We start from the raw sequence: 26,672 nt of genomic DNA, 5'->3' as shown, positions 1-26,672 counted from the left end.
GGCAGGTAGATATAAAAGTTTAATTCTCAGGAAACACGTTTGAGTAGAGATACAACTTGCGTAGACTAACTTTAGACGATGTTCATTCTGTGCATGCTGAGTGCTTGTTTGTACCAGATTTCTTTCTATAGGATCTGATTTAATCCCACAACAGACTTGTAAATTGGATTCCAATATTATGAATTAAAAGAAAAACAAAACAAAGCTGAGTATTAGAGAAGTAAACAACTTGACCTAGACCTGCAGCTGTTAATCAATAGAAACAGAATCTGAGGCCACTAAACCTGATCAAGGAGACCGTTTAACTATGACTCACTCTTTCCCATAGATTAGCTCATCTAACATACTATGTTTCACATAAACCATGTTTATGAGTGTCTTCTCTTTGGATTAAATATTATTTTATATTAAAAAGAGAAATGGTTTTTGCAGCAAAAAAAGAAACAACATTCAGTTCTCTGCCATTGAAACAGCGAGTAAAATAAAAATATTCATGAATTCAAAATCAAAGGATTACTGTTCTCAGATCAAGAAATGCATATCCAAGAGTTTCACGGAGTGCAAAGCAAATGTTTAATACTATACGTAGAATATACAATATGTACGATACACACATCCATGCACATACAGTAAGTCAATTGGGCTGTGTTATTTGCATTTATGAAGTGTGGGAGATTAAATTGTGCACAAATTAAATATATTACCTTTATTTATCTCTTCTCGGTCTAATATGCTAACAAGCTAAAGAGATATTCTGACTATAGATTTGGCCAAAAAGTCTAGTAGTGAACTATGTGTCAGCATAATTAATAGGTCTGAGGGGAAATTTTCAGTTATTAGCATCCCTAATTAAGGGCATTTATCATCTGATTGAAACAGGGGATAAACTTCATTCTTATGCAGGGATTGGAAATTACTTTTTAATGAAGGGGAAACATGATGCTTTTGCAAAAGTTAATCCTAAAATCTAAAAGGGCTAATCACTATGCTTATTTTCTTGGTGAGGCAATGATGACATTTTGAATGAAAACTGTTTGTCACATTGTTCAGCTGAGAGGGTCACTGCATTGCAAATGTCTCCATAATCAAAAGAGAGGTCAGAAATGTGGAATATGACATTTTACATCTGAGGAGAGTTGCTTTTTAAATGTTCCAGAAAGACTGCATTCTGTCAGTATTATTTGTGGGAAGATGTTGAAGAACTTGCCTTGTCTGTTATGATGAACATTCTTAGTAATGAAAAATGCTTGAAAACTTTCTGTAAGATATCAATGATTCCATAAATCAAACAGTGCTAGGATAATCTTCAGTTACCAGAAATCACTTGCATTTAATTTAGTTATATATTCGAGTCAAAGGAAGTTTTGTTATTTCCATTGGAGTATTTGTCTTAGATGACATTTTGTTTCCAAGGTTCATAACTGGTTATTGTTTAACTTCCTCTTATTTCCAATAAGTTTAGTACAAAACCCATTAGTGACTAAGTGTTATCATAAATCATTTATTTACATAATATTCTTTGAATCAGCTATACTTTAGTAGAAACAACTTTTCCTACATAGCTTTTCATTTGTATAGTCATAAAATAAAAAATGGAGAAGGCAATGGCACCCCACTCCAGTACTCTTGCCTGGAAAATCCCAAGGACAGAGGAGCCTGGTGGGCTGCAGTCCATGGGGTCGCTACGAGTCTGACATGACTGAGCGACCTCACTTTCACTTTTCACTTTCATGTACTGGAGAAGGAAATGGCAACCCACTCCAGTGTTCTTGCCTGGAGAATCCTGGGGATGGCAGAGCCTGGTGGGCTGCCGTCTATGGGGTCACACAGAGTCGGACACGACTGAAGCGACTTAGCAGCAGCAGCAGCAGCAAGATAAAAATACAAAAAGAAAGATGATCAAGCTTCCGAAATTCCAATAAATAATAGCTAGAATTGCTATCATGTTGCATACAATTAAAATTTGATGAAGTAATTTCAGTCTGTTTCTCATTTACTTAATTTAAGCTATAAATCCGAGTAGATGAAGGAAACCCAACTTTGGAAATGGAAACAAACTATTTGAAATATTAAAGAGATTATTATATTACCTAAAGGATAGATATTAAATATAATAGAAAATAATGTAAGCTTAGTATGAGGAATTTTTCCTTTTCAAAAATCTTCTAATTTTATCATGTTAAAACTTAATCTTACTTTCTAGCCTATTTTGATAATTATTCCAAAGATATATAATTTGATAGTTTCACTAAATAGGCAGGACTCAGGCTATATTTTGAATCTGGTAGTATTTCAGAGTTTCAACATGTGTTGTTAGGGTTCTTTTTTTTTAATGTTCTCCAAAATTAAGTCTTTATCACATACTTTATGTGGGGGATAAAATATTTAGTTTACATCATATTTTATTTTATAAACTCTTACAAATTGTGTATTCATATAAAATTTACCACTTTAATGATTTTTAAGTGTACATTTCAATGACATTAACTACCTTTGCACTATGAGCAATTTTCAGTCTTATTTACATAATATTGCTAAGTTCTTTCTTTAGTTTTGTCACCTCTATTTAGTATGATAGTTGCTTAGTCATGTACAACTCTTTGTGACCCTATGGACTGTAGCCCACCAGGCTTCTCTGTCCATGGAATTCTCCAGGCAAGAATATTGAAGTGGGTAGCAATTCCTTTCTCCAGGGGACCTTCCTGACCCAGGGATAGAACTTGGGTCTCCTGCATTACAAGCAGATTCTTTAGTATAAAAATTTATAAAAAGGAAATAGTGTTTTTGATAAAGATTCCTGAGAAATGATTAAAAATAAAATGTTACCTAAGTATGTACCTACCTAATTTATATAAACATATTTGTAGAACTAATTAGTGGTAATATATTATAAAATGAAAATTTTAAGATAAATGCTATTGCTCATATTTAAATATTTCTATATATTTACTTGCTTCACATATTTTCTGGATTCAAATTTAAGCCAAATCACATAATTAAAAGTCAATACTGAGTGGTTGGTTTCAATACCTTTTCAGGGGATGGCTTACTTACTGTAAGAAATATGTGTTTACTTCAAGTATAAAAAAGAAGGTAATACTTTATTACAACAAACACACCCAGTAAGAGGACTGTTCCACCAAATGTTTGATGTTAAGAATGAAATCAGTTTTATGGCAAAGTAATAGATTTCAGTTAAGCAAAATTCTAATGTGGCTGAGCAGTTTCTCATGTTTCAGGAAAATATGTTTAATTTATGGGGGCTAACATTAAATATGTAAAATGCCTGCTGTTAGAACTTTAATTAGATCTTTAGATTCATTCATTACACTTATTGAAGATGAATTTTCTGATAAAGCAGTTGCCTGAAACATTTTTCTTTTTAAAATCTTATTTTAGGTTTCCTTGAACTTTATTCTAATATGTTTGATCTTTTTAAGCCACCAATGTTCAAAGGCAATACCAGTTTAATCATTTCCCAAGTTTAAAAGTATAAAATATGACTTAAGACAAAGTTTGGAACTACACAAGTGTAATGGACTATCAGAAGATTAAACTGTGAATAATCTGTGTGTGTGTGGGGGGGTGTATGTGTGTGATGTGTTTTTACACATTAAAAAAAATGCTTTTCAGAATCATATGTATTTTTTGCTGTTGCTCTAAAAATTTAAGAAGTTTAATATCTATTTACCCACATTTATTGTATATATGTTGGAGAAGGAAATGGCAACCCACTCCAGTATTCTTGCTTGGAGAATCCCATGAACAGAGGAGCCTGGGGCAGGCTACAGTTCATGGGGTCGCAAGACTTAGACACGATTTGAGAACTGAACCACCGTTGTATATATGTATACATATATATACTTTATAAAATATATATACAGGCTTCCCTGGTGGCTCAGATGGTAAAGATTCCACCTGTAATGCAGGAGACCCAGGTTTGATCCCTGGGTTAGGAAGGTTCCCTGGGGAAGGGAATGGCCACCCACTCCATTATTCTTGCCTGGAGAATTCCATGGATGGAGGAGCCTGGCAGGCTATAATCCATAGGGTCGCAAAGAGTCAGACACAACTGAGCGACTAACACTTTCACTTTTACTCTCATATATGTACACGCACAGATGTATGATATATAAAATACAAAATATTTTTACAAAATGAATTTGTGCTTCCTTTTATCATCTGACTTCTGATTGTATTTCACATGTCTCCTGTATGCTCCTTGCCTCTATACTTAAATATTTCTGAGATTTTGTCCTTTCATTTCACTTCTGTCTTCAACTCCATTCATTGGCTCACTATCTTCTGTCAGGAGTCTAGGTCCTTACATCCTACTTCTTCTTTCTGATTGCATCTGGTTCTCATAAATCAATTCCAGATGAAACTGAGTAATCTTGCCCTATTACGCCACTACCTATATAATTCATCATTATCAGATCTATCCAAGCAAAATATTGGCCCCTAGTATTCTGATTCCTCTCATGGGATTCAGGATTAATTGAGACCCTCTGTTATAAGTAGTAGACTATCTCCAAAATGTTGACCTTAGTCAGAATTTTTGTTCTCTGACCCCAGCCTTAGGCTAAAACCTATATTTATTCCCAGAAGTGATCAGCTTTTTGAACTTTCACCCATGTAGTCACTAGATCAGATTTCCATATATAGAGTCAAAGGAGAACTTAATAAACATTGAAGACAACCTATGCCTTATTGGTTTAGATAACGATGAATTAAACAATAGTTTCTGCTCTCAATTATTTTATAACTTAATAGAGAATATGGTAGAAGTACATCAATAATAATAATAATGAGTAAAACATCTGCAATAAGAGTGGCATACTTTTATCTGAGCCTAATGAACAGAGAAAATACATTTTTTCAAGAGTTCAGAGTTGACCTTCCCTCTGTCCACTACTGTTGTTCAGTTGCTAAGTCATCTCTGACTCTTGGTGACCCCATGGACTATACTTCTCAGTCCATGTGGTTTTCGGGCAAGAATACTGGAATGGGTTGCCATTTCCTCCTCCAGAGGATCTTCCCAACCCAGGGATCAACCCCATGTCTCCCAAGTCTCCTGCATTAGCAGGCAGATTCTTTACCACTGAGCCACCAGAGAAGGCTCTGTCCTCTATGGCTAAATGTAAATAAATTGTTTAAATTCTTTGAGTTGAAAGTTCTTTATTAAAAAACTTAAATAGTGATACCTGCTTCATGAATCTGTATATTGAGTAATACATATAAAAGATACCCATGCATATGTATGCCTGCTAAGTCGCCTCAGCATGTAAAGAGTCCACTCTTTACAACCCTATGGACTGTAGCTCCCCGGGCTACTCTGTCCATGGGACTCTCCAGGCAGGAATACTGGAGTGGGTTGCTCTGCCTTCCTCCAGGGGATCTTCCCAACCCAGGGATCAAACCCATGTCTCTTGGGTCTCCTGCATTGCCAGTAAGGTTCTTTAACACTAGTACCACCTGGGAAGCACCACTCAAATACTATTATCAAATAAGTGTTCAATAATATTTATCTAAAAATATATATGTGGCTCAGACGGTAAAGCGTCTGTCTGCAATGCAAGAGACCTGGGTTCGATCCCTGGGTTGGGAAGATCCCCTGGAGAAGGAAATGGCAGCCCACTCCAGTATTCTTGCCTGGAAAATCCCATGGGCTGCAGAGCCTGGTAGGCTACAGTCCATGGGGTCACAAAGAGTAGGATACAACTGACCGACTTCACTTCACATGTATATGCACATAGGCTTGTCAATTTATATACAAATATACAGGCTAAGTTTACATGGACTAACTAAGACTAGAGTTTTTAGCATACTAATATTGAGGCTCTCTAGTAATTTGCAAGAGGAGAGGACAGAGTCAGTTGGGAGTATCAGCCTGGAAAGTTCTGAACTGAAGGTAAAATTACAGTGAATATCACGTAGCACTTCATGTGGACCATAACCCAAAAGATGCTGGGAAATAGGAACATAAGCACCAGAACCACTTCTTCACTAGGTTAAGAGGAAGGGTTCAAAAGCAAGCAAATAAACACAGAAAAGCAACAAAACATGGCTTCATCATTCCATAAGGAGATGAGGAAGTGATAAAATCTGTGTGTACCAAGGGCTAGGTAACTTGTGTCCTTCATCTGAGAAGTCTGTTGTAGATGTAAGTCTTTGTTGTGTTGTCGTGCTCAGACAAGTCCAACTCTTTGTAACCCTTTGGACTGTAGCCCATCGAGCTCCTCTGTCCATGGAATTTTTCCAGGTAAGGATACTTTGAGTGGGTTGCCATTTCTTCCTCCAGAGATCTTCCTGACCCAGGGATCAAACTTGCCTCTCCTGCATTGGCAGGTGGGTTCTTTATCATGAAGCCACCTGGAATATGAGGCTAATTTGCTCAAAATCAGGGGGCATTCCTGCTTTCTGTCCCTTGATTTCATCTTCCTTCCTAAAGCTTAGAGGCAGGGCCTTGTGGAGGACCAGTCTGAGGCTAGAGTAAGATGAGCGGTGGAAGGCTCTATCCTGAGAATAAAAGAGAAATATTGGAGGCAGAGTTCAGAGTTAGTTAAATCCCAGTAAGAGACTCAGAAATGTAGAATTATGTCTTTGTACAATTTCCTTGTAAAAGTTTAAAAGTAAATAAGACCTGCATGCCCATCCCCTGGGGGAACAAGAAAGTGAGGCCATTGTAGAAATTGGGTCACTCTATCAATTCTTGAAGAAAAGAGGAAGAGAAGAACCCCAAGTGCTGTTAAAGTGGGCTGTGGCTGCTAACAAGTGGAGGAAAGGGGACTCGTGATGGTTCTTGGCTTGAGCAGATGCCCCATGAGGATATGGGATTACTGTGGGGTCACTTCTCAGGCCAGGATCATATGCTGTTGCTGGTGTGCTTTCAAGAGCTTGTGGAAAAATTAGTTTTTCTCTGGTATGAAAACCATGAGATTGAATTTGTTGAATATTTTCCTAGGTAAACAATGTTTTGTGTTTTTTTTTTTTTCTTTTTGCTTACTAATTCAGAAAACACATCAGCAACAACATTTATGTAGTTTATAGACAAGGAAAAGAATCACATGTTCCTAACCAAATGAGTTAGTCATCATTTTATGAAGTTTTTCATATGTGTGTTGTCAGATACTTTAGAATACCAAAGATAAAACCATTTGGCAGTTACTGAACTATTTCTTAATAAGTTTAAGCATTGTTGATTAGAGAGCATATTAGACATTTTCAGATCTTCTCTCACTTGAAATTTGTAAATTTTGCATTTTTAAATTTTCAGTTCAACACATCTTATACAAAGCTGTGCAAGTTTTGAAAGCTGAGTCTCATACACTTATAACTACCAAAAAAAATCATTAAAAGAAAAGAATGATTCACAATCTTTTCCTGAATAATGTTGTCATAAGACTGACTTGAAAGTTTTGTCAGGGGACAAAAATCCTGAGAATTATGACACAGTAATCTGTAAAATTAAAAACTGATCTTTTAAATGTCAAATTTCCTTTTTTTCTCCTAATTTCTAAAACAAGTACAACAACGAAGAGTAATATAGAATATGTTCTGACTATGTACCAGGCACTATCCTAAACATGTAACATTCCCCTCCACACCCCTATTGGGGTAGGTTTGTTCATATTATTCCCATTTTGCATATAAGAAGACAGATTTAGTGAGTGGAATACAGTGTCAGTAATAGAGATAAAAGAGCCTTTCATAATATCTGGGACCTTGACTTAGTTATCCCCTCTCACGATTCATCAGATATAGCCCGTCCTTCCCATGACATCCCCTTTTGTCCACACAAATGTACAAACAAGCTCTATTTATTGTTTTTTTCAAGCAGACAATGGGAGAGATACTAACATCATTCACACAATTAACTTCCATTTCATTAAATTGTGTATAATTAAACACACATTTCAGAGCTTAGGGCCGAACACTGGTCATCCATAATAACTCAGAAAATATTGACTTGGGCTTTAACATGTGCTGTGAAAAATTAAAAATTTCTGGCCAGATGTCCCCAAATGCTACACAAGCTTAACCTGGACAATAGCTAAGGTCCGCCACAGATGGGCCTTTTCCTCTGGCTTGGGGCTTGTGTTGTTCCCTGAGACTGGCTTGTCCAGAGTCCCAGAGCGTCTCACTGAGCAGCATGTGTCCTGCGCCAACACCTTCTGGCTTTTCTGTCAGTGGTTAAGAGCTCCCCATGCAAGTCAAAGCCTAGTTCCATTCCTCACCAGGTCAATGGCCCTAAAAAAGTTACTCAACCTTTCTATCCCTTTCTTTAATGTCATTTATATATAAAATGGAGGTAACAGCCATACAAACTTATGAAGAGTAGACAATTCAGGTAAACTTCTTAAACCAGTACATGAATGCCTAAAGATTCAATTAATGTTTATGTTGAGTGAGATTTTAAAAGTATTATTTTGATGTGCTTCTTCAATGTTTATAATGCTTCTAAATCTGTTCTGAATGTGAATTACATATGATATTATCCTACCATTGTTTAAGTGACTAGTGAAAAGGCAAGTACAGTATTTTAATATTTGTAGTTCATTGACTGTGGCTTAGATCATGAACTCCTTATGGCCAAATTCAGACTTAAATTGAAGAGTAGGGAAAACCACTAGACCAAGCAGATATGACCTAAATCAAATTCTTATGATTATACAGTGGAAGTGAGAAATAGATTTAAGGGACTAGATCTAATAGATAGAGTGCCTAATGAACTATGGACTGAGGTTCATGACATTGTACAGGAGACAAGGATCAAGACCATCCCAATGGAAAAGAAAGGCAAAAAAAGCAAAATGGCTGTCTGGGGAGGCCTTACAAATAGCTGTGAAAAGAAGAGAAGCGAAAAGCAAAGGAGAAAGGGAAAGATATAAGCATCTGAATGCAGAGTTCCAAAGAATAGCAAGGAGAGATAAGAAAGCCTTCCTCAGCAATCAATGCAAAGAAATAGAGGAAAACAACAGAATGGGAAAGACTAGAGATCTCTTCAAGAAAATTAGAGATACCAAGGGAACATTTTATGCAAAGATGAGCTCAATAAAGGACAGAAATGATATGGACCTAACAGAAGCAGAAAATATTAAGAAGAGGTGGCAAGATTACACAGAAGAACTGTACAAAAAAAGATCTTCACTACCAAGATAATCACGATGGTGTGATCACTAAGCTAGATCCAGACATCCTGGAATGTGAAGTCAAGTGGGCCTTAGAAAGCATCACTATGAACAAAGCTAGTGGAGGTGATGGAATTCCAGTTGAGCTATTTCAAATCCTGAAAGATGATGCTGTGAAAGTGCTGCCCTCAATATGCCAGCAAATTTGGAAAACTCAGCAGTGGCCATAGGACTGGAAAACGTCAGTTTTCATTTCAATCTCAAAGAAAGGTAATGCCAAAGAATGCTCAAACTACTGCACAATGGCACTCATCTCACATGCTAGTAAAGTAATGCTCAAAATTCTCCAAGCCAGGCTTCAGCAATACATGAACTGTGAACTTCCTGATGTTCAAGCTGGTTTTAGATCAAATTGCCAATATCTGCTGGATCATCAAAAAAGCAAGAGAATTCCAGAAAAACATCTATTTCTGCTTTATTGACTATGCCAAAGCCTTTCACTGTGTAGATTACAATAAACTGTGGAAAATTCTGAAAGAGATGGGAATACCAGACCACCTGACCTGCCTCTTGAGAAATCTGTATGCAGGTCAGGAAGCAACAGTTAGAAATGGACATGGTACAACTAACTGGTTCCAGATAGGAAACGGAGTGTGTCAAGGCTGTATATTGTCACCCTGCTTATTTAACTTCTATGCAGAGTACATCATGAGAAATGCCGGGCTGGAAGAAGCACAAGCTAGAATCCAGATTGCCGGGAGAAATATCAATAACCTCAGATATGCAGATGACACCACCCTTATGGCAGAAAATGAAGAGGAACTAAAAAGCCTCTTGATGAAAGTGAAAGAGGAGAGTGAAAAAGTTGGCTTCAAACTCAACGTTCAGAAAACGAAGATCATGGCATCTGGTCCCATCACTTCATGGGAAATAGATGGGAAAACAGTGGAAATAGTGTCAGACTTTATTTTTTGGGGCTCCAAAATCACTGTAGATGGTGACTGCAGCCATGAAATTAAAAGATGCTTACTCCTTGGAAGGAAAGTTTTGACCAACCTAGATAGCATATTCAAAAGCAGAGACATTACTTTGCCAACAAAGGTCCATCTAGTCAAGGCTATGGTTTTTCCAGTGGTCATGTATGGATGTGAGAGTTGGACTGTGAAGAAAGCTGAGAGCCTAAAAATTGATGCTTTTGAACTGTGGTGTTGGAGAAGACTCTTGAGAGTCCCTTGGACTGCAAGGAGATCCAACCAGTCCATTTTAAAGGCGATCAGTCCTGGGTATTCATTGGAAGGAATGATGCTAAAGCTGAATCTCCAATGCTTTGGCCACATCATGCAAAGAGTTGACTCATTGGAAAAGACTCTGATGCTGGGAGGGATTGGGGTCAGGACAAGAAGGGGACAACAGAGGACGAGATGGCTGGATGGCATCACCAACTCGATGGCCATGAGTTTGGGTGAACTCTGGGAGTTGGTGATGGACAGGGAGGCCTGGCGTGCTGTAGTTCTTGGGGTTGCAAAGAGTCGGACACGACTGAGAGACTGAACTGAACTGATGCAGAAAAGGCAAAGAGTGAGAACTAGTTTTATTCAATATAAAATCCAACACCTAAAAGGTAAGATATCTGCAGAAGTTAATTTTAAAATATGTTAATATAAATGGAATTCTTGACATAAATTATCTCACAGAGAAGGCAACAGAGATCAGCTTGCAGCCTAAATTTAATTGAATATATTCCAGGAGATATCATGCCTTGTCATAGTGCCCAGTTCAAGTGGTCATACAAATTTTTCATCTAATGTAGAATTTGAGCTTCCTTGTGTACAGCACAAAAACCACTGCATTCCGTAATTTTCTAGTCCATTGATTTTTGGTTCCCATACATTGGAACATAAAATTGATTGGTACTATGCCATCAGTAATGACAATCTAAGAACACAGGGAGAAGTCTGAATAGCAATAAGGACATATTAGCAAATCATAAGAATATTATTACAAAAGATAATATTAGAAGGTTGTGAATCTCAACACCATTCCATGATATTAGAGAGATATTCATAAACATTTTACAGAGAAGTGAATGAGTAAGTGAAAGAATGACTTTATTTACAAAATATAGAATACTAAAAGTAAGTAGAATTAAAGCTTCATTTAATGGGAAATAATTTATGGGAAGAAAAGTTGTATCTTAAAATTGAGCGTATCCAGGGCCTTATTTTATTTTAGATAAGCATAGGTAAGCAGACCTTCATTATTTCTATTTTGGTATATTAAAGTCTGAATATGATTCTGAAAAACAACTAAAGGCAGATGATTTGCCATTTACCTTTGAGATAACCCACAGAATCAACTAAATATGATATCTGACCTTCACCACACAAGAGTCTTCTAACTCTGTGTACGATAGACAGTGTAGTCCGGGGTTTTGTTAAATGCTGCATTTTCACTATATGCTGATAAAGTCACTGGAACAGGGAATAAAAATGAATTATTTCATATTTACCTTAAACATTAAATAAATGCAACAGAAATGATTTCAAGTCATCTCATTGACATGCTATTTCCAGCAAGTGAAAGGTCAGTGCTTTCTTTTTTTAAATTTTCTGCAAAGAAATATGTTAGTACAGAAAAGGGGATTTAAAGGCCTCAAAACACAGTTAATTTTTCTTTATGATAGCATTGATAGTCACATCTAGGAATACAGTTTTTAATTCTGCTTTGTCAGCTGGCCAGCTAGTCCAGATACAGAGGGATGCTTCAAATCTGGCTTGATCTATTTTACTATAATTTTAGAGAAACCAGTAGTGCCTCTTTTGTGGCATTTAAATGATATTGTTGTGCTCCAGATTGCTGAGTGAGTACCTTTAAAATAGACTAGGAGATTGACATATTCTTTTGTGCAGTATCACTAGGAAAGAGTTGGAATACTAGTCCCTAAATAAAAATATTTTTCTTGTAACAAAACTAAAAATTACTCAATCACCTGTCTATGTGTTCACAAATATTACCTTGGGGTGTTTTCTACGTTCTCTTTAGTAGTTCTGTCTACAACCCATTGTTAAGCTTGCTATTATTCTTGTGATTTATGAACATTAAGACTTGGTTTTCTTTTCCCTCTAGGATTCCCTGCCCTGACCGGAACTGGAACAATCAATGTCATAGTGGATGACGTCAATGACAATGTCCCGACTTTTGCCAGTAAAATGTATTTCACGACAATTCCTGAAGATGCACCAACTGGGACAGATGTTATACTGGTAAATGCCTCAGATATTGATGCTTCAACCAATGCGGTTATCAGGTCAGTGCCTTTTCCTTTGTAAATTTTGATTACTTTTCTCATTAAACGTCTTTGAACGAAATGCATATAATGCTTCATTTCATTGGAAATGTCATATATTAACACCTCACCCTATTGTGATTGAAAGTAAGTTTTAGTTGCTCAGTCATCTTCAATTCTTTGTGACCCTAATGTGATTGAAAGAAAGTTTTAGTTGCTCAGTCATCTTCAACTCTTTGTGACCCCATGGACTGTAGCCCACCAGGCTCCTCTGTCCATGAATTCTTCCATCAAGAATACTGGATTGAGTAGCCATTCTCTTCTCCAGGGGATCTTCTTGACCCAGGGATTGAACCCAGGTCTCCTACATTGCAGGCAGGTTCTTTACTGTCTAAGCCACTAGGAATTATTGCTAAATAACCAACTATGCCTAAAATGAAGATTAAAATAAAAATTTTACCTTATTAACTTTATTTATATTCTTATTGCATTTCATTCTTTGGTACTTTAGGAATTAGGACACAGGTCAGGGGGAGGAGATTTTCATGCTTCATGTGATTGACTAGTGTCACTTAGTGGTATTGGCCTGATGACCATCTGGAGGACCCAAGATGGCTTCACTCACATGCATGGTGCCTTGGCAGGGATGGCTGGAACAGCAGGCTCCATTGATTCCCTTCTCTGCTCTTGTGGTCTCAGGGCTTTTTAATGTGATTCTTCAGCAGAGTAGTTGGACTTCTCTATATGGTAGAGAAACCTCTGGGTTCCAAGGACCTCAGGTGAAAGCTGCTAATGTTCTTAAAAGCCAGGACTTGAAGTGGGCAGTGCATTGCTTCTGGAATACTTTGTCATAGCTGCCATGCCCAGCCCAGAGATCCTGGGCTAAAACCTATGTGTGAAAACTCTTCAAATAACTTTCGTTTCATACAGTCAAATATAATACAAATTGATGCTATTTTTATTTTGCAAAAAATTATCATATTCACTTTTAAATTAGTTCAGTTCAGTACAGTCACTCAGTCATGTCCAACTCTTTGCAACCCCATGGACTGCAGCACGCCAGGCCTCCCTGTCCATCACCAATGCCAGGAAGTTTACTCAAACTCATATCCATTGAGTCAGTGATGGCATCCAACACTCTCATCCTCTGTCATCCCCTTCTCCTTCCACCTTCAATCTTTCCTAGCATCAGGGTCTTTTCAAATGGGTCAGTTCTTTGCACCAGGTGGCCAAAGTAATGGAGTTTCAGCTTCAGCATCAGTCCTTCCAATGAATATTCAGGACTGATTTCCTTCAGGATTGACTGGTTGGATCTTCTTGCAGTCCAAAGGGCTCTCAAGAATCTTCTCCAACTCCACAGTTCAAAAGCATCAGTTCTTAGGTGCTCAGCTTTCTTTATAGTCCAACTCTCACATCCATACATGACTACTGGAAAAACCATAGCTTTAACTAAATGGACCTTTGTTGGCAAAGTAATGTCTCTGCTTTTGAATAAGCTGTCTAAGTTGGTTGTAACTTTTCTTCCAAGGAGAAAGTGTCTTTTAATCTCATGGCTGCAGTCACCATCTGCAGTGATTTTGGAACCCCCCAAAATAAAGTCTGTCACTGTTTCCACCGTTTCCCCATCTATTTGCCATGAAGTAATGGGACCAGATGCCATGGTCTTAGTTTTCTGAATGAGTTTTAAGCCAACTTTTTCACTCTCCTCTTTCACTTTCATCAAGAGGCTTTTTAGTTCCTCTTCACTTTCTGCCATAAGGGTGGTGTCATCTGCATATCTGAGGTTATTGATATTTCTATCGGCAATCTTGATTCCAGCTTATGCTTCATCCAGTCCAGCATTTCTCATGATGTACTCTGCATATAAGTTAAATAAGCAGAGTGATAATATACATCCTTGACGTACTCCTCTCCCGATTTGGAACCAGTCTGTTGTTCCATGTCCAGTTCTAACTGTTGCTTCTTGACCTGCACGCAGATTTCTCAGGAGACAGGTCAGGTGATCTGGTATTCCCATCTTATTACAATTTAAATGAAAAATATTTTCCCATTCCATTAAATCATTATGCCAACCTTCAACCTTTTATACTCTGGCTTGCTTTGTTTTTAATGTAATATATATTTTGGATGTTAATATCTTCTTGCTACTCATGGAATCCTGGAGAAAATCCATCTTGCCCTCTGGTTAATAGAGATTTGCTTCTCCGTCCATGGGATTCTCCAGGCAAGAGTACTGGAGTGGGTTACCATTTCCTTCTCCAGGGGATCTTCCCAACCCAGGGATCGAACCCGGGTCTCCTGCATTGGAGGCAGATGCTTTAACCTCTGAGCCACCAGGGAAGCCCGGTTAATAGAGATTTTGTGTATTAATTTCCATTTTAGCTACTTAAATATTACATATTTAAGCCATTTTACCAACTACTGATGGGTTCTCTAAAAGCACAACTTTTAATGCGTGATGTTAATTTTCCTGTGTAGTCTAATGTGATCTTTTACACAACAGCTATCCAACAAATATTTGTTTATATTATTCTTTCCACCAGTTTGATCAAGTTATACCTTTTAATGGATGGTGTACTTATTTTGAGTTTTACACTTTACATAACATTTAATATTTTCCCTTGTAGTAAACCAGCCTGTGTTATTTCCCAGTCTTTATCTAGTTTTTATCTTTGCTTTCCAGACACCCATCCCAGAATTTAGCTTTTATAGAAATGTATTCCTTTTTTCTTCCAACTCACCAAATGTCCATTCAGACCTCACTTTTAATTCTTTTATGTCATAACATTGGAGAAAGTCACAAAACTGCATCAGCAGAGTGAACGTCCAAAGGTCAATCCCTTACTCTGTGCTCTTGATTGCATCCCATTAGATTTCCTTCAGATCTTTAATTTAATAGTTACTACATTTCTCTCTGGATCTTCAGATAATCCCTCTTTTCTGGATCACATCTTTATCCCTACAGAAATGCTCAGAATATCTGGTATTAAGTTCTGGTTCCTATTTACTTACATGACTTAGGAAAGTCATTTTAGTATCTTTAAGGCTCACTATGGGGCTTCCCAGGTGGTGCCAGTGGTGAAGAACCTGCCTGCAAATGCAGGAGACATAAGAGACATGGGTTTGATCCCTGAGCTGGGAAGATCCCCTGGAGGGCATGGCACACCATTCCAGTATTCTTGCCTGGAGAATTCTGTGGACAGAGCAGCCTAGCGGGCTTTGGTCTACGGGGTCACAAAGAGTTGGGCACAGCTGAGTGACAGTGTGCACACACCCAAGGCTCAGTATATCCATCAGTAAAAGTGGAGTTTAGAATTGCTGCTTTCCAGTTTGTGAGAATTAAATATTGATATATATTGACCACCTACTCGGTGCCAAGTATTTTCCTGTTTCCTTCTCCAGGGGTTCTTCCTGACCCAGGGATTGAACCCATGTCTCATGTCTTTTGTGTTGGCAGGTAGGTTCTTAACTGCTAGTGTCACCTGGGGAAACCCATATGTGAAATCAGTTAATATGTGCAAATTTCTCTTACACATAATTGTGATATTAAAATTTCTAAATGTATGTGTTTTTCTTTATAGTGTTCTAATAACTATTTTATTCCTAATATATTCACTCTTGGAAAAACATCTCCAACATAATAGTGACTGGCACCTAAAGAAATGCATTAAATGAGTAATTCTAATATTCTTAGAGAACTTTGGAATATTATTTACTCACATTTTTTTAACACCTCATTTTTGAGAGGGTGGGTTACTACCTCAAAACTTTCTCCGGCCAGTTATTCTTTAAAATCTCTCAATCAAATTTCTCTTCTATTGCTTTACCAAAAAAGACTATTTGAATATTCTACTGAAATTTTTCAAATCCAGTGATTTCTGAATCCTTATTTCTCTTTACTGTTTACATCATAGGTCATCCTTCTTTACTGGCATTTTATTTTTTCCTCAGTGTCTGTGTCAATATTATTTCTTATTTCTCACTCTGTATGTCTAACCACATCTTCTAATTTGCCTTTTGTGTTTCCTCTTTCTCTCTTCAAAGTAATCTGGGCATTCCCCACAGCACTTTTCTTTATTTCCATGTGTATGAAAGACAGAGAGAGAAAGAAAAAACAGAGGATTACCCATTTCCATGGCTGCACCTATGCAGAAAACACCCAGAAAACTATGCAGAAAACCTCCAAACCTGTGTTATCAACTCTAACTCCATTCCAAGAGATTCCCACCCATATTTGTAACTCTCCAGGAGCACTTTTACCTAGGGATTCTGCTGGAACCATAAGCACAACATATCAGAAGCTCCTAACCTTTTCCGTTTCTCATCTTGGCATTCTGCTTCCTTTCACTGATACTGTCTCAGTTTCTTGGTCTTCCTGTCCTGATGGCTAACAGTCATCTTTTCCACCTCTGTATACCTTTTCTGTGTATTCCTCCTGCCAAGATCCTCATTCAGTCCATAATTATATCATGCCCAGATTAACATAATAAAAATCAGCTTACTTTTCTGACTCAGATTTATGATCCTTCCAATCTATATTCCATACTCTTCTGTATAAGGGCTTCTTATATGGTGCTAGTGTTGAAGAACTGCGTGCCAATGCAGGAGATTTATGAGACTCGGGTTCAATCCCTGAGTCAGGAAGATCCCCTGGAGGAAGAAATGGCAACCCACTCCAATATTCTTGCCTGGAGAATCCCATGGATGGAGGAGTCTGGTGGGCTATTGTCCATAGGGTCGCAGAGTCAGACCCGACTGAAGCGACTTAGTATGCATGCATCCTGTATAATTTTGAAGCCCTTACAGCATCCCAGGTACTTTGTTAAGTTCTGAGAAATTAAGCACTTCAGTTCTCATAAGGAGAAATCTTTAATATAGAAGGTAATTTTGCTGTATTACAATTAGAGTACCTTGTAACAAGCATAATTTAAACACAGAATGGAATCAAGAGCATAGTCAGTGAAACTTGAGGAAATAAGTAGAAGCTTTGAGTAACTGATGATTTGGGGAAAGACAGAGGAATAATTTATGAACAAATAAAGGATGAAAGACATTCTAGGCAAAGACAGAAACAGGTACAAAGGTAAAGCTATGCAAAAACATAGCATCAGAAAAATAAAGCTAATCAGTATGGTTGGTGTGGGTTAGGAATGAGCCTTGTATACCATATGAGAAGATTCACATCTTTTTTTTTTTTTTTGCATCTAGTTGGAGAAACAACTGAAATGTTTTAAGGTGGCCAGTAACACGACTAGTTTACATTTTATGATAATTCCTCTCAACTTTGTAGGAAGCAATTTGGATGAAGCAGAGTCAGTCAGTGAATGAAAGAACAATGGCAGTAATATGAACCCCCTTGCTCTGTATTTCAGCTTTAACAGAGAAACTCCCCCATCCTCAAAAGATTTTAACTTCCAGTTTGCCTAGGGGATAAGGCCTAGTCTGCATATTCCAGCCACTCCATAAAGGGCCCCAGCATCTCTCCAAGCTTGTTCTGTACAAATCTTCAATGTATAGCCAAACTTTCAGCCTCACTGGATCACTTTCTGCTTCAGGGAAAAGGATCTGTGCTTTCCCAAGCATTCTGGCTTTATTCAAGTCCTTCTCTGTCCTAGGGCAGGGTTCTCCAAACACAACCTGCAGGCCAAATTCCAGCCAAAGCCTACTTTCGTAAACAAAGTGTTACTGGAACATAGCCACGCCTATTCATGTGTGTATTGTCTATGACTAATTTTGCATTACAAGGGCAAGCTGAATGCTGCAACAGAGATCTGATGGTGTAAAGAGCTGAAAATATTTACTTATATTACTAATACTTACTAAGTTCAGTTCAGTTCAGTCGCTCAGTCGTGTCCGACTCTGCGACCCCATGAATTGCAGCACGCCAGGCCTCCCTGTCCATCACCGTCTCCCGGAGTTCACTCAGACTCACGTCCATCGAGTCCATGATGCCATCCAGCCATCTCATCCTCGGTTGTCCCCTTCTCCTCCTGCCCCCAATCTCTCCCAGCATCAGAGTCTTTTCCAATGAGTCAGTTCGCATGAGGTGGCCAAAGTACTGGAGCTTCAGCTTCAGCATCATTCCTTCCAAAGAAATCCCAGGGCTGATCTCCTTCAGAATGGACTGGTTGGATCTCCTTGTAGTCCAAGGGACTCTCAAGAGTCTTCTCCAACACCACAGTTTAAAAGCATCAATTCTTCGGCGCTCAGCCTTCTTCACGGTCCAACTCTCACATCCATACATGACCACAGGAAAAACCATAGCCTTGACTAGACGGACCTTAGTCGGCAAAGTAATGTCTCTGCTTTTGAATATGCTATCTAAGTTGGTCATAACTTTCCTTCCAAGGAGTAAGCGTCTTTTAATCTCATGGCTGCAATCACCATCTACAGTGATTTTGGAGCCCCAAAAATAAAGTCTGACACTGTTTCCACTGTTTCCCCATCTACTTCCCATGAAGTGATGGGACCAGATGCCATGAGCTTCGTTTTCTGAATGTTGAGCTTTAAGCCAACTTTTTCACTCTCTTCTTTTACTTTCATCAAGAGGCTTTTTAGTTCCTCTTCACTTTCTGCCATAAGGGTGGTGTCATCTGCATATCTGAGGTTATTGATATTTCTCCCGGCAGTCTTGATTCCAGCTTGTGCTTCTTCCAGTCCAGCGTTTCTCATGATGTACTCTGCATATAAGGTAAATAAGCAGGGTGACAATATCCAGCCTTGATGTACTCCTTTTCCTATTTGGAACCAGTCTGTTGTTCCATGTCCAGTTCTAACTGTTGCTTCCTGACCTGCATACAGATTTCTCAAGAGGCAGGTCAGGTGGTCTGGTATTCCCGTCTCTTTCAGAATTTTCCACAGTTTATTGTGATCCACACAGTCAAAGGCTTTGGCATAGTCAATAAAGCAGAAATAGATGTTTTTCTGGAATTCTCTTGCTTTTTCCATGATCCAGCGGATGTTGGCAATTTGATCTCTGGTTCCTCTGCCTTTTCTAAAACAAGCTTGAACATCAGGGAGTTCATAGTTCACATATTGCTGAAGCCTGACTTGGAGAATTTTGAGCATAACTTTACTAGCATGTGAGAAGCGTGCTATTGTGTGGTAGTTTGAGCATTCTTTGGCATTGCCTTTCTTTGGAATTGGAATGAAAACTGACCTTTTCCAGTCCTGTGGCCACTGGTGAGTTTTCCAAACTTGCTGGCATATTGAGTGCAGCACTTTCACAGCATCATCTTTCAGGATTTGAAATAGCTCAACTAGAATTCCATCACCTCCACTAGCTTTGTTCGTAGTGATGCTTTCTAAGGCCCACTTGATTTCACATTCCAAGATGTCTGGCTCTAGATTAGTGATCACATCATCATTTTAGTAATTTTAGTAATACTTACTAAAATATTTACTAATTTAAAATATTTGTTGATCTCTTATAGCAAGTTGTTGACTCCTAGCCTAGAATACCTTCATTCTCCCTTTTCATTACTATTGTAAGATACGTGTGTGCTCAGACACCACCAACTCTTTGTGACCCCATGGGCTGTAGCCCGCCAGGCTCTTCTGTCCATAGGATTTCCTAGGCAAGAAGACTGAAATGGGTTGCTATTTCATACTTCAGGGGATCTTCCCTGACCCAGGGAATCTCTTGCATCTCCTGCGCTGGCAGGCAGATTCATCACCACTGCACTACCTGAGGAAGCCCTGTTGTAAGATGAGTAACCCTTTTAAATGAGTAACCCCTTTAAATCTTAACCTAAATTTACTGTTCTCCAGGAGAGGCTTTTCTAGTCAAAAGCAATCTCTGAAACTGGAGCCGATTATACAGAGTGAAGTAAGCCAGAAAGAAAAACACCAATACAATATAATAACACATATATATGGAGTTTAGAAAGATGGTAACGATAACCCTGTATGCGAGACAGCAAAAGAGACACAGATGTATAGAACAGTCTTTTGGACTCTGTGGGAGAGGGAGATGGTGGGATGATTTGGGAGAATGGTATTGAAACATGTATAAATATCATATAAGAAATGAATCTCCAGTCTAGGTTCTATGCAGGATACAGGATGCTTGGGGCTGGTGCACTGGGATGACCCAGAGAGATGGTATGGAGAGGGAGGTGGGAAGGGGGTTCAGGATTGGGAACACGTGTACACCCGTGGCGGATTCATGTTGATGAATGGCAAAACCAATACAATATTGTAAAGTAAAAAAAATAATAATAAAATTTAAAGAAAAAAGTAATCTCTTTGTCTTCTGAATTCCTGAAACAATGCTTATGAGCAGTTTCAGAACACTTTGCCCTTAAATATATGGCCTGGTTTTGCATTTACTTTGATGTATCTTTCTTCTATCTAGGATATAAGCTTGAGTTCAGAATTTTTTTACCTACTCAATCTATGTTTCTATCTGTTAGTTCATCTTACCCAAATATAAGGGCTTCCCAGGCAGTGCAAATCTAAAGAACCCGCCTGCCAATGCAGGAGGCATAAGAAATGTGGGTTTGATTCCTGGATCAGGAATATCCCCTGGAGGAGGGAATGGCAACCCACTCCAATATTCTTACTTGGAGAATCCCCACGGACAGAGAGCCAGGTGGGCTACAGTCCATAGGGTTGCAAAGAGTTGGACATGACTAACTTGACTTAGCATGCATGCATGCACCCAAATATAAAGATGCATTATAATAAAGATAATAGTTTATTATAGCTATATGCGTATACTGTTATGAACATAAACCTAAATTTTGAATTCGTGTCACATACTAATTACAATGCCAGGTGCTTTTCAAAAGAAATTACATTTGACACTCAAAAACTACCAAATGAAAGGAATACATACATGCATTATACTTTATAGATAGAGAAGACTTAGAAAGGTTAAGAAATTTTATGAATTTATGTACTTGAGTGAGATCAAAAGTCATGTCCAAGGGAACTATGTTCCACAGTTCAGTTTCTAAACTATTACTGCTGCTGCCGCTAAGTTGCTTCAGTTGTGTCCAACTCTGTGTGGCCCCAGAGACGGCAGCCCACCAGGCACCCCCGTCCCTGGGACTCTCCAGGCAAGAACACTGGAGTGGGTTGCCATTTCCTTCTCCAATGCATTACTAGATCATCATATTCTAGCAGCCCACAACACAGTTCCTTATGATCTTAGTAAATCTCAGGAAGAGGTTAAAAAAAGATTCACAAAATCAAATGGGGATAATTCAGCTTTAAAAATGCAACGATTGATTGAGATTTTAGATCATAATGATCTGTTTATACCAGTAATTTGAAACAGTAAATTTCTTGAGTCGGAAAATAAATGAAGATCTTTGTGGATTGACATTGAACTCTGTGTGTGTGCTCATTCTCTTCAGTCCTGTCCAACTCTTTGAGACCTCATATACCGTAGCCCGCCAGGTTTCGCTGTCCAAGGGATTTCCCAGGCAAGTATAGTGGAGTGGGTTCCCATTTTATTCTCCAGGGGACCTTCCTGACCCAGGGATCAAAACAGTGTCTCTTATGTTTCCTGCACTGGCAGGCAGGTTCTTTAACAAAAGAACTAAATCATTGTAAACCAACCCTACATCAACACACCTTCACAAGAGTTGCTTTTGGGCTTAGCATGAGCTGCAGCATTTTTTGTCTCCCCTAAAACCTCCCAGGTTGTGTCTCAGCTTCCTTCTACTGTAGGATAATGGGGAAAGTGCACGTTGAGGTCATAAAGACAGAAGTTTGAAGTCTTCATCTGCCATTTATAGACTTTATGCATCTTCGTGCAACTATATTACCCTCCCTTAGACTCAACTTCCTTATCAATTAAAAATCTAGTACAAATCTAGTACCACACTATTAAGACGGTTCTGAGGCTTAAATGAGGAAATAAATGAAATCCTTGTCTGCTGAGTACACACTAAGAACACAATTGGATGCTACAAAACTGTAAAGAAAGCATGAAAGAAAGAATGAAAGTGTTAGTCATTCAGTAGCCTGCCAGGCTCCTCTGTTCATGGGGATTCTCCAGGCAAGAATACTGGAGTGGGTAGCCATTCCCTTCTCCAGGGGATCTTCCTGACCAGGGATCAAACGTGGATCTCTTGCATTGCAGGCAGATTCTTTACCATCTGAGCCATTAGAGAAGCATAGGTGTTTAGACTTAAGAAGGTAGCACAAGACTTGATCTAATAAAGTTCATAACCATTAAAAAAAACTAATTTGGATCAGAGAAGCAGTACCGAGATTCATCAAAGATGAGAAGTGAACCAAAACCAAAAAAAAAAAAGAAAAAGAAAAGAATGAAGTGGGGAAAACCCAGGCATATGATCTTGGCAGTCTGTTCATTTTATATTGTTGCATATGCTTCTTTTATCTCTTTCTTTTTTTTTTTTTAACATATAGGTATAAATTTGATTAAAACTGGTATTATAGATATTGTGAGATAGTAAAGGATAGCTAGTATTTAGGATACACTTTTCATACATTTCAGAAACAAAGAAAGCCTAGATAAAATTAACCACATGTTAACATGGCAATTTAGTCTTTACTTTTTGAAAATAGTAAATATATTAGCTACTTTTAAAGAGACAGTCTTATGTGCAATAGCATAAAATAAAGACTAAAGACTTTACAATTCAAAGTTCTTTTATGGATTACTGAGTTCAGCATGGGCCAGAACTCTCATCATTTGCCTTTCAACACATTGCTCAATCTAATATACCATGACCTTCTCATATACAAGACATCCAAATCAAATTTGCATGCTTTTTGCATCCTTCTTATTTTTATATGTGAATGCTTAAGGGAACAAATATTTGATTGAACCCTGACCTTTGCTGTCATAAAAAAAGCTTGTGGCACTATGAAGCACTTTTTCTCTCCCTATTAAGTTATCCCAAAATAAACACATACTTCTCATAACCCAGGTTTCTACAGACTTTCCCTAAAAGGTAAGACAATGTGATTATTTCATGACTCCTGAATTTCTAACTTCCAAACCTATGATATTTTTATTTTAATATCGGGAATAGGTATTGTCTACTGTGTAAGGGTGTTAATAATCAGTAATAATACTTCTATGAGGAGTCACTTCTGGCCCAGGAAATATGGTCTTTGTTGTTCTTACTCCTGATCTTGCACTTGAAGTTGCTATAAGATATTCGAATCTGAGTGATACAAAGTATTTTATCAATTTTGAAATCAGTTCTCAACCAAACTCCCTCTCTATGCTCCATCTATTTAGCTCTCATTTTATAGAACCTCTTTTGTTTAAAAACAAACAAACAAACAAAAGAACACGTAGCTCCTTAACAGTTCCTAATGTCTCTAAAAAAGGATAAAGGTGCCAAAATGTTTGTTTTAAACAATGAACTTAATAGGAAGAATGTGCACTGGCTGCGATGTAAAGTTTTTCCTGCTGTTTCTATTAGACACTTGCTGTTGCTATGTTTTTATGGACACAAAGCAAACTATAGAAACACCCGTTAGTTCCAACAAGGGCATTTGTTTGTTGGCATGAAGGACAAGACTTGAAAGATATCCATTTCCTCATTTCCTTGCTACCCTCCAACAGAAAACATTCTGGACCACAGCCAACTTCTGAACCTTCAAGCTTAGCTACTTCTTTCCTAGCTGAGCGCTCAGAAATATACACAGATAGCCTTTTCTTTAGACAGAAGAGAGAAGCTATTCTCAGTGAAAACTCCTGCCCACTAACCAATCTGGTTAGCATCAAAATATCCATGAAGATGTCATACCACTCCTTACAACAGGAAAGCAAAGCAGCTGGCCATATGAGGAATAGCAAATGAGAGAATTAGTAACTAGGAATGTCTCTGTATAAATAATCAGTTCTTGAGTGGCTCTGGATAGTCAGTTCAGTTCAGTTCAGTCGCTCACTCATGTCCGACTCTCTGGAACCCCATGAACCATAGCACACCAGGCCTCCCTGTCCATCACCATCTCCTGGAGTTCACTCAAACTCACGCCCATCGAGTTGGTGATGCCACCCAGCCATCTCATCCTCTGTCGTCCCCTTCTCCTCCTGCCCCTGATCCCTCCCAGCATCAGAGTCTTTTCCAATGAGTCAACTCTTTGCATGAGGTAGCCAAAGTATTGTAGTTTCAGCTTTAGCATCAGTTCTTCTAAAGAACACCCAGGACTGATCTCCTTTAGAATGGACTGGTTGGATCTCCTTGCAGTCCAAGGGACTCTCAAGAGTCTTCTCCAACACCACAGTTCAAAAGCATCAATTCTTTGGCGCTCAGCTTTCTTCACAGTCCAACTCTCAATATGTGTCATATACAGTGTTTGGTCTTTAGAGAACAAGACCTTCCACTGATCTTTTCTGGTATATTACAGCACACAGCAGATAAATACTTTTTAGATGTATTTAACAGATGTTCATCTGTGATCCTCGCCACTGACCACAATATTAGAGCAAGAGCCTGATTTATGCTTTCAGGCTGGTTTATTTAAAATATGATAGTCTTCTGGGTATATTCTAGGGTCTTGCATGATTTAGGAAGCTCACAAACCTTATGAAGACCAGCTTGAGGTCATAGGACATCTTGCCATAAAGACTGTTAATGTGATGCTCACATAAAATGTGAACTAGCATATTCTTTCATTGTTCTGTGATCTTATTTGTAATGTTTTCCCTGACTTTTGTGCCTCGCTCGTTAAAATTCTAGTAAATAGATGTTGCAGCATTAAAACTGGAAGAAATATGCCCATGTCTGTTCTCTGCTTTAGTTATAGGATCATTGGTGGAAATTCTCAGTTCACCATCAACCCATCCACAGGACAAATCATCACCAGTGCATTGCTAGACAGGGAAACAAAAGAGAATTATACTTTAGTGGTTGTTGCCAGTGATGCTGGGTCCCCGGAACCCCTTTCCAGTTCTACCAGTGTGCTTGTCACGGTGACTGATGTCAATGACAACCCACCAAGATTTCAGCATCACCCGTATGTCACGCACATCCCGTCTCCTACTCCGCCAGGTAACCAAACTGCCTCTCATGTCTCACAGATAAATAAAAACTATGCATTGGGCACTTCCTATATAATTAAATTTCTATTTTTTCTATAGGTATATTTCTGACATAGCCAAAGTTTGCAAATCCTCTAAAATTAAACTGTTGATTAAAGCAATTGAAGGAACATCAACTCTTACAAACTAACTTTTTCTTCTCAGACCAATTGTATTTAAGATTTCATAATTGCCACAGCTTTCCTAGTGCTGTTTCTGAATTTTAATTGAATATTGGTAAATATGAAAATAGATTTCACTTTGTAGTCAGGTAGGTTTCTGTCCTGAGATGTAATTTGTGTGTGCCCTGATAGGAAGGACATTATGTATTTTTCATGCCATGTCCTTACATTATTCCTAAAACATTATCTTAGAGGTACTAGGCTCTCAACTGTATTATTTCATAGAAAATTAATATTTTATCCAATGGTTTACAGACAAATTTTCAAAAGGTTTATTGAAAGAATCCTTCTAGTTAATTACTGCTGTAAATATTTTAACTTAATTTTAATGGATGAAGTTTTTTCTATTAATATGTGTATGGAGGCAATAATGAATCATGTTCAAATTGACAATATGTATTTATCTTTCAAACCCTATTTTAAGTTTAGTTTGGGTTTATTTGCTTCTTTGCTAAGAATGTCCTGCTCTCTTAGGAACTGCACAAATCATCTGCCATTGTTAATTTTTGAAATGGATTTTGAGACTGGATAATAAATAAATGAAGTTATAATTAACTTAATTTTTTCCCCTTTAAGATATTTTTAATGAGAGTAAAAAAAAAAAAAAAAACAGGTCCACAATTTTGAATTTGGATCTTCTATTCACTTGAGAGGGTCTAGTTGCTACCAGTTGAAGGTATAAAATCCATAAATTTTTGTGCCAACTTTTTATCAAAAGAAAAAGCCAGTATCAAAGTCATGAATCCCTGGAGTGGGCCTTCAGTTGAAATGATGCTAGCAGGCATGATTCTAGTTAGACCCAAGGTGTAATGATGCAATATAACATCTCCTATACAAAGTGAGTAAGACTTAGGCATTTTCCCCCCTCATTAAACATAGTAATTTAGTAGAATCACTGGCCTTCTTAATATTAGACTACTTTTCACTTGTGCCACAAACTCTTCTGCAGGGCTAGGAGTGCAGGTTTGGGAAAGGTTTCTGAATAAGTCTATCAAAAGCATGTCCTTATGGCAGCTTTTCAGCGTTATCTCCTCTACAGTTTGTTCCTCTTTGGCCTT

At 38.1% G+C, this 26,672-nt stretch overlaps 1 protein-coding gene and 1 non-coding gene across 2 annotated transcripts in view; one reads left to right on the top strand and one right to left on the bottom strand.

Moving 5' to 3' along the window:
• FAT4 (FAT atypical cadherin 4) overlaps nt 1-26,672 on the top strand; it is a 187,468-nt gene that overhangs the window by 119,601 nt on the left and 41,195 nt on the right. The window contains exons 7-8 of the mRNA XM_068989805.1: nt 12,258-12,438; nt 25,159-25,403. Of these exons, the coding sequence (XP_068845906.1) occupies nt 12,258-12,438; nt 25,159-25,403 (426 nt within the window). The remainder of the gene's footprint in view (nt 1-12,257; nt 12,439-25,158; nt 25,404-26,672) is intronic.
• Nucleotides 14,686-14,757, bottom strand: TRNAW-CCA (transfer RNA tryptophan (anticodon CCA)). Its single transcript has one exon. It is a non-coding gene; the product is annotated as a tRNA-Trp (tRNA).

This window comes from Capricornis sumatraensis, chromosome 17 (genome assembly GCF_032405125.1).
Source record: "Capricornis sumatraensis isolate serow.1 chromosome 17, serow.2, whole genome shotgun sequence".
Taxonomy (NCBI): domain Eukaryota; kingdom Metazoa; phylum Chordata; class Mammalia; order Artiodactyla; family Bovidae; genus Capricornis; species Capricornis sumatraensis.
Note: the sequence above shows the minus strand (reverse complement) of the source record. Positions and strands in the feature narration are given on the sequence as shown.